General features: G+C 34.2%; 1 protein-coding gene across 1 annotated transcript; it reads left to right on the top strand.

Moving 5' to 3' along the window:
- The first annotated feature begins 506 nt into the window (after positions 1-506).
- On the top strand, positions 507-1,219 carry LOC138340414 (secreted RxLR effector protein 161-like). The gene is made up of 2 exons (XM_069292137.1): positions 507-588; positions 702-1,219. Exons 1-2 carry the CDS (start codon positions 507-509, stop codon positions 1,217-1,219), a joined length of 600 nt encoding a protein of 199 aa, XP_069148238.1.
- Positions 1,220-9,145: the final 7,926 nt, after the last annotated feature.

The raw sequence follows: 9,145 nt of genomic DNA, 5'->3' as shown, positions 1-9,145 counted from the left end.
CAAAATAGATGGGATGGTTGATAGATATAAAGCAAGGTTAGTTGCTAAAGAGTATAATCAAACAGAAGGGATTGATTGCTTTGGCAGCCATAGAGGTCTGGCCAATATTCCAGATGGATGTGTTAAATGCTTTTTTACAAGGTGATTTGTTTGAAGAAGTCTATATGGAATTGCCTAAAGGATTCAAGGGTGCAGAACAAAATTGTGTGTGCAAGCTAGTTAAGTCATTATATGGTCTTAAGCAAGCCTCAAGACAATGGAATGCTAAGCTTACTTAGGCATTGTGTAAGTCTGGATACATACCAAGTCTTTTGGATTACTCATTGTTTACTAAGAAGAGTGATATAGGGATGGTAATAGTTTTGGTTTATGTTGATGATTTGTTGATTACAAGTAGTGATCCTGTGTTAGTTCATGCTACTAAGCAAGTGTTGCATAGTCACTTCAAGATGAGAACTGAAATATTTTTAGGAATTGAATTATGAACATCAGAAAGTGGTAAAGTAATGAATCAGAGGAAGTATGCATTGGAATTAATTTTCGAGGCTCGTCTTGCAGGAGCACAACCTATTTTTACTCCTTTGGAATGTAATATAAAGCTCACTTCAGTTGCATATGACACAAGCAATGTTGATCCTCTTTTTCTTGATATAAGTAGATGCCAAAGGATGATTGGTAAATTGCTTTACTTGCATTTGCAGTCCAGAATCTGAGTCAATATATGCAACAACCTAAACATTCACATTGGAATTCTGCTTTGAGAGTTATTAAGTACATTAAAGGGAGTCCAGGTTCGGGGTTACTTATGAGTTCACACAAAGATACAAGGCTAACTGGATTTTGTGATGCTGATTGGACAGCTTGTGTCAATACTAGAAGGTCTATGATAGGTTGTTTGTTGAAATTTGGTGACTCCCTCATCTCTTGGAAATCTAAGAAACATAATACAATATCTCGAAGTTCTGCCGAGGTAGAATATAGGAGTTTGACAACCTTAACTAAAGAGGTGGTTTGGGTAACTGGTTTGTTCAAAGAGTCATGTGTAAACTTGGAATCTTTAACCATAATACATTGTGATAGCAAAGCAGCTCTTGAGATTGTTGTTAATCCTGTGTTTCATGAGAGGACGAAGCACATCGAAATAGACTGTCATTTCATTCATGAGAAGATATTACAAGGACTAATACGAACCAATTACATAAATTCCAAAGAGCAATAAGCAGATATCTTAACAAAAGCTCTTGGAAGAACGCAACATGATTTTCTTTTATCCAAGCTTGGATTATTGAATATCTTCGATACATCCAGCTTGAGGGAGAGTATTGGAAATTAGTATACATCCAGCTTGAGGGAGAGTATTAGAAATTAGTTAGTTATTATTTTCATTTAGTTAGTTATTTTGTATTTTAGTTAGTTACATTGGTTAATGTGTAGTAACTAATTTCTTTTTTCAGGATATATATATATATATATATATATATATATATATATATATATATATATATATATATATATATATATATATATTGAGTTGTACCCTTTGTATTATGTTGAGATATATGAAAATTCAGTTTGAATAAAAAAAATTCCTATGAACTCTTCTTCCAAATTTGTACACTTTCATTAGGTAAAAACATTAAGTTAAGGTTTTGGAATAAATATATATCCTAAGAATGAGTACAGGGGGCCACATTAATGCTTAGACAGTAACAATGAGGTCGATTAAGGATAGGCTTAGCGGCACACTTTTTTACAAATTGTCAGACATTTTTGGTTTTCTCTTATTAGAATTATATAATTGTGTTCACTATTGGGATTGGGAGAAGATTGATATTAGTATCCAGAAAAAATGAATTCGAATTACACTTTAAGGTTTGTTTAGTAAAAACCATTGAACCTCAAATTAGAAATATATATAACTTTACTAGGAGCTGCAGAGGCTGCCAACTGCTTTTTCTGTTTAGAAATTAGAAAATGTGGTCTATAAATGTTTCCCTGTTTCCCATGGAAAACATGCTCTATAACTACAACATGCCTCTTCGAAAGTCTTGTATCATGTTGCTGCCTCCATCCATAACGTTCAAGTTTCAATGTATCATGACTTAGAATGTGCTTTCACGGTCTGTTTTATTAGGACTGGTGAGGCATTGGAGGCACAAGCATGGAGTGCTTTGATGGTACATATATAAGATTTAAAAAACCAACTAATTGTCCCCATGTCTCATTATATTTTTAGGCTAGGGTAGGCAACATAACCACCATTAATATAGAGTATTAGCTTTAAACTTCATCCTTTTGGTGCAATTAACGTTGTTGTGAGAAGCAACGTAAAATTAAACTAGTCTCCTCTACTTCTGTTTTATACGTGAGTTAACTGATAATTTATTATTTTGAACATAAATTTCAAGTGGACTCAATTTATGAAAAAAAGAAGAGAAAAGAGGTAGTATTTAGTAGTTCTGTTTCTTTTAACAAATTGCAGTACTGAGTAGATCCTTATAGAGACATCTGACACGCAACTGAATGAATCCCTATTATGCTCCTTATTATGAATTTGTCTTGCTGTCATATTGCCCCAACACAGTTGCTTTTAAGTGTATCTAAAATAGGAGTTCATATAAAAGCGTTGAGCGGAAGATACCTGAATTATGCACTTACACTACATATTTTGACTCGTAGAATTTCTATTCTATCTGAATATATATATTAAAAATATGTGGTCTTACATGCATTCATTGGGTGCTTATTGAGAAGAGTGGTGCATGAAATTGAGTGACAAATATCTATTCAAGTTAAACATCTTAGAACGGTACAAGATGTAATTGTATGTTCAATTTCCCTTTTCAGTGAATATGGTTCATATCGTTTTTCTTTTATTCCTACAGCAAAACAATCTACTAAAGACTCGTGAAGTGAAAATACAAGTCAAGGATTAGAGTCCTGGCAACCCTTGCAACTCACAAGTCTTAAAGCTCTTTCAGCTATTTTTCGACATCTCAAATACATAATAATCTACATCTTTCATCTACTCACGAGTCTTAAAGCTCAGAAATATATGTGTATTATTTTCAATACAATTTTCCATTCTTATATTGACGACAGACCAGTTGTTTTTCACTTATTTCAGAAACACCCTCAAAATTAACTATGATAAACTAGAGCCTCACATGTGTTTTATGAGTTAATAAGGTGTTAAAATGATGAATAATAGATTTAGAAGGAAGTTTAAAGAGTTTGAAAGTCAAATGTTAAAGAACGACAAAGAGGTTCGGAGTTAACTGATAATTTATTATTTTGAACATAAATTTTAGGTGGACTCAATTTATGAAAAAAAGAAGAGAAAAGAGGTAGTATTTAGCAGTTCTGTTTCTTTTAACAAATTGCAGTACTGAGTAGATCGTTATTGAGACATCTGACACGCAACTGAATCCCTATTATGCTCCTTTTTGTGAATTTGTCTTACTATCATATTGCCCCAGCACAGTTGCTTTTAAGTGTTTCTAGATAGGAGTTCATATAAAAGCGTTGAGCGGAAGATACCTGAATTATGTACTTACACTACATATTTTGACTCGTAGAATTTCTGTTCTATCTGAATATATATATTAAAAATATGTGGTCTTACATGCATTCATTGGGTGCTTATTGAGAAGAGTGGTGCATGAAATTGAGTGACAAATATCTATTCAAGTTAAACATCTTAGAACGGTACAAGATATAATTGTATGTTCAATTTCCCTTTTCAGTGAATATGGTTCATATCATTTTTCTTTTATTCCTACATCAAAACAATCTACTAAAGACTCGTGAAGTGAAAATATAAGTCAAGGATCAGAGTCCTGGCAACCCTTGCAACTCACAAGTCTTAAAGCTCTTTCAGCTATTTTTCGACATTTCAAATACATAATAATCTACATCTTTCATCTACTCACGAGTCTTAAAGCTCAGAAATATATGTGTATTATATTCAATACAATTTTCCGTTCTTATATTGATGACAGACCAATTGTTTTTCACTTATTTCAGAAACACCCTCAAAATTAACTAGGATAAACTAGAGCCTCATATGTGTTTTATGAGTTAATAAGGTGTTAAAATTATGAATAATAGATTTAGAAGGAAGTTTAGAGTTTGGAAGTCAAATGTCAAAGAACGACCAAGAGGTTCGAAAACTATTCTTGTGTGTGCTAGTATGCCTTTGCATGTTTTATGTGTTGTTTGGTGTCTAAAATGATAGGAGGGGACCCTAGCATCTAGATGGTTATGTTTAGGGTCGAAACTTCTAGGTTAGACTCCCCAAGAACTATCCTAAGCTTCCTTGAAGAGGACCCACAGTTCGCCAAGAAGCTTCCAAGGACAACCTCTTTGACGGAGGCAAACGACGTCCCTTCAACCAAACGACGCCCCGTAAAAAAAGGGTGTGGATCCACACTTAGTTATGGGAGCTTTCCCCAAATGAGGGGTATCTTACCAGAAAGATGGAGCAGCAGGACGCCCCGTCGACCCATTGACAGTCTGTCAATGGGAATCGTGGTTTGGGTTTGCATTTCTGCAGTGATTAGGCCAAGCCAAGTTTGTTTGGTAAATTATACCCTTTGCAAATTAAATAGGGGGACAATTATTTTGGGTTATTTATGATACTTTAAGTTACTTAAAACACTAAAACCTAGACTTAGACTTCATTCTTCAAATTCAAAACCCCAAGTTCAAGAGAAGTTCTCTCAAAACCTCCATGGAAACTTAGAGTCAAAGTGAAGCTAGGATTGAAGGTTTCTTCATCAATTTTTTGGGTTTATTATAGTACGGTATGTTGATTTCATCCTTGATTCTTCTCTCATTCAAGGATCCAATTCCAAAGGCTTTTCAAAAGATCACCAAAAATCTTGGAACTCTATTTTGAATTCTAAGCATGAGTTCTATCATAAAAGGTTTAAATTGATGTTGTATGAAGTAATCAATGTTAGTTGATGGTATTATGATCAAAACTTCCATGAACCCATGAATTCCTTAAATTCCTAATTTTGAATCCAAAGTGAGTGTTGATTATATCTTAATTGTGTTGAATTCGTGTTTAGATTGTTATGGGCTATTGAATTATATGTTGATCATTGTTGAAATTGTTCATAATTTGACTTATAGTATTGATATATATATTGGGCTTTGTTGGATCATAGATATGGATGAATTGTTGGCCTAGTCTTATGTACATTGTCATTGGTAAGATCTCTTGTTCTGTGAATTGGTTGGAAAGGCTAAGGAATAGTGATAGTGGTTATTGGAAAGGGGTGAGTTGAACTAATTCTTTATTTAGTATAAAATTGATATTGAATATTCATTGATTGGTATGGTCCACTTATAGTAGCGGTGTTTAAATTTTTATAAATGTTATGAACCTGGCCTAGTCGGCATTATTATGTGAAGTATGGTATTATCATGATATGGTATAAATGGATGTATAGGGTGAATATGCTCATGTGATGTCTATATGATCTTGTATGGGTCCTATAATGATATGATTGAAAGTACTTCCTCTGTAGTTGTTAATATATGATGATGGAGGACTAAGGAAAGTCTTTATAGAATGATGTTGTATATTGTATTCGTAGACTTAGTTGTCCCTACTTCGTACTTGAATTGTACGTATGAATGTATATATGAATGAATGAAAGAAAGAAAGAAAGCTTTGGATCGATAGACCTAAATTAGGTGCCCTTTTATGAAAGACTTATATGGACCCTTGAATCCGAAAGAAGGTTAAGAATGTGAAACCTTGCATATGAAAAGAAGGTTAATATAGAAGCATTGAAGTGGTAAGACTTTAATGGTTCCCTTCTTGAGTGGAATTTTGACTTAGAGGTAGGTTGGCTGGAACGGCATGAGACCATTTCTAAGAAAGTCAAAAGAGTTATCCAAATGAACCTAGATCGATAGACCCGTGTGGATCCCTTCTTGGAAATGGTATGATGAGTTGGTAGGGCTTAGTGATGGTACCTTCTCAAATACACTTATGTGAATGAATTTAATCTATGAGAACAAACGCAAAGCACCGAGTGGATATAATTCTAATTTAGTATGAGGCTATAGTACAAAGAAACCTTTTGATATCCCCTAAACCATGTGCCTACATGGGATAAGTCCTTAGTTCTAACCTTGTCAAGTAGAACGCCTTCCACGATGTGGGGTCTTTTTGACACCGGATTCACACCTAGCTAGTATGGTCTATGTCGGTTAATGCTTATTCTCATCATATGGGATGTGCACTCTAGTATTGGATAAGTTCTACAACGAGTGGGTAGTTGAATGGGACGCTATATACACGTGGCACGAGTAGGCTTTGAAAATGGTAAAGTGAGTTCCCTAGGTCTTCCAAGACCATTATGTGAAGTCTAATTGTTTAGTTGTCTTTTAAAGGGTTCTAATGCATAATGTTTACTTAGTGAAACATGTTGAATAGAAAGGTTCTTATCTAGGGTAGCTTTGAGCACCACTTAGGTGTGTTTAAAGAGGGTGTATGGGCGGTCTCTTCATGTCTTACTTAGGTGGGTCCCAGAGTAATCTTAGGTAGGGATTCTAAAGTGATAAAAAGACTTACTTGTTGAATATGGAATATGTCCTCTATGTGATTGTTGACTTGTATCATGTCTCCTGAACTCTTATGATAAAGGTTCTTATCAAAATAGCATGAAAATAATATCCTTAAGAAAATGTCTCTTTTTGCATGGTTTTCTTGCATGTTCACCATACTTAGTGCATTAATTGTGCTAATTTCCTATGTTTTCTCTATTTCTTCAAGTGTAGGTGGTGGCAAGCGAGGTTCCTAGAAATTGAAGCTTGGGAAGTAGATTTCTCTCTAGATGGTTGGCATGTCCTCATATTTTCTAGGATATTGTTTATTTTCCTACCTATCACGGTCGAAGCCTACACCCTGGACATGGTCGGCACCTAATGACCGTTCTTGGTCTTGAGCGGATCCATGACCTGGCTTGCTTAATTCAGCAGAAGACCTAACTCAACTCAATTATTAAATAAGAAAATTATTGAAAGAAATACTTAAACTTGATTATCTTTGCCAAAATGACACTTAAGTCTCAAATATAATATCCGAAATTAAAAAGATTCAACTGAACTAACTGAATCTCAATCTATGAAGCCTCTAACAATACTAAGATGAATGTTTGGACAGACATAACATTCTAAAATTTAAAGACTGAAAAGCATATAAAAAGGATCCTCCGAAAAGTAAGCAGGCTCACCACTGATTCTAAGTTCTCAAACTCGATCAACGATGTGCTGGGTGCTGATCCTGGTTACCTGCGTCTTCATCATAAAATGATGCAGGCTAACTGGCATCAGTAGATTGAATATACGACTATGCGAGTTGGAATGCTAAACAACTACTTAAGCTTGGTAGGTTTAAGATGAATTTACCTTGACTCTACTCAACACAAGAATTACTCTACTCAGTGTACGTGCTATATATAAAAAGTTTGTAAAGCTGTAAAACAACTCATTTCATCAAAGAAAATGCAATAGCAACTCAACTTTACTTATACATGAAAGTAATATAGTTTTAAGGGAGTTTTTCTAACCGACAACCGCCAATGTGAGCCTAAGTGGTGATACAACGTTTATCCCACACTGCCAGAACTGTCTTATATTTTTCCATCCCATAGAACATCGTCAACCTAGTGGATCCAAAGGCTAAACTTACGTGATCATCTAAAAGTATGAGCTATTAATACCCATGATGGCTACATGGTTTACATGGAGACTCGATTTAAGTTGAACTATCATCCCACATCGGTGCTCAATACTACTTCTAAAATATACTTTAGATCATGCTTTTTAAATAACCTCTTTCCTTTGGGTAGAGATAATTTGCTCAACCCATTCTAGCTTTAAAAGCCCTCTTGGAATCAATGTTCCATTTTATTGTTCAAAACTCTGTTGGGAAATCTTAGTTTCCTCTTAACTTAGATGTGAAATATTTATAAGCTTGTAGGGAGTACTTAGTTCCCTTATACCTTTTGAGATATGAACTCAACTCTTAGGGTGTGTTTGGTATGAAAGAAAATGTTTTTCATGGAAAATGTTTTCCTGGAAAACACGTAGATGATGTACTTATTTTCTCATTTTTTGTTGGTGAGTAGAAAATATTTTTTAGTGTTTGATTTATGAATGAATTTTTTTTAGAAACATTTTTTTTTACTAGAGTATAAAATAAATTGAAAATATTTTTAGAAATAATTTTTTTTGGGGTGGGTGGGTGGGTGTGGCAGGGTGGGTGTATATTGGGGGAGGGTGCAGGGGTAGGAGAAATAAAATCTAAATTTTAAGTTGAAAATATTTTTTAAAAATAAAATAAATTTTTTTGAGGGTTGGGGGGAGGGGAGTGGCTGGTAGGGGGTGGGTAGGGGGGCTGGCGTAGGCAGGGGGCAGTTGAAAAAAATAAAATGTTGAAGTTGAAAATATTTTTTTAAAATAAAATTAATTTTTATTGGTTAGGGGGGGGGGGAGGAAGGAGGATTTTTAAAATAACATTATTTTTAAAATTGAACTCAATTTTTTTTTGGAGGGGGGGGGGGCTGGCCAATAGTGGATGGGTGGGATGGGGGGCCAGGGATCGATTGAACAATAAAATTTTGAAAATTGAAAATATTTTCTAAGAATTGATGTTTTGCCAAAAAAAAAAAGTAATTCGAACTTAGAGGAGAGTTTTGAAAAATGTTTTCCTTAATTTTTGAAGGGAAGTCATTTTCCTAAATTTTGAGGAAAATGAGTTGATTTGGAAAAAAATTTTCAAGACTTTTGTCCCAACCAAACACACCCTTACTCTTTGCGTAACTTGATACTTAACTCTTAGGGAACACTTTTTCCGATTATACTTCTTTTGAAGAAAAACTTCAACTTCTACTCTTTCTTTAACTCGAAACTTGAGTCTTAAAAAGAAGCTAAAACATTTAAATAAGACTCTAGGTTGCTTTACAAACTTCACTTATAACTAACTTTATTGGCTTAGACATAATTCATTAACTTCTTTGACTTTGATCCTAACTTCCCTTAAATTGGATTACGGATTCAATGCTCATGATCTCATGTGTATGGATGATTTCAAGATACTAGATGTAATTTAGAGTGTTGAAAT

Source organism: Solanum lycopersicum, chromosome 12 (genome assembly GCF_036512215.1).
Source record: "Solanum lycopersicum chromosome 12, SLM_r2.1".
Taxonomy (NCBI): Eukaryota; Viridiplantae; Streptophyta; class Magnoliopsida; order Solanales; family Solanaceae; genus Solanum; species Solanum lycopersicum.
This window is presented reverse-complemented; position numbering and strand designations above follow the sequence as displayed.

Excerpts from the sequence above, each read along its gene's own strand:
- LOC138340414 (XM_069292137.1), top strand. The coding sequence starts at position 507 with ATGAATCAGAGGAAGTATGCATTGGAATTAATTTTCGAGGCTCGTCTT. Across the intron at positions 589-701 it reads TATTTTTACTCCTTTGGAAT|TCCAGAATCTGAGTCAATAT; the intron begins GTAATATAAAGC and ends TTGCATTTGCAG.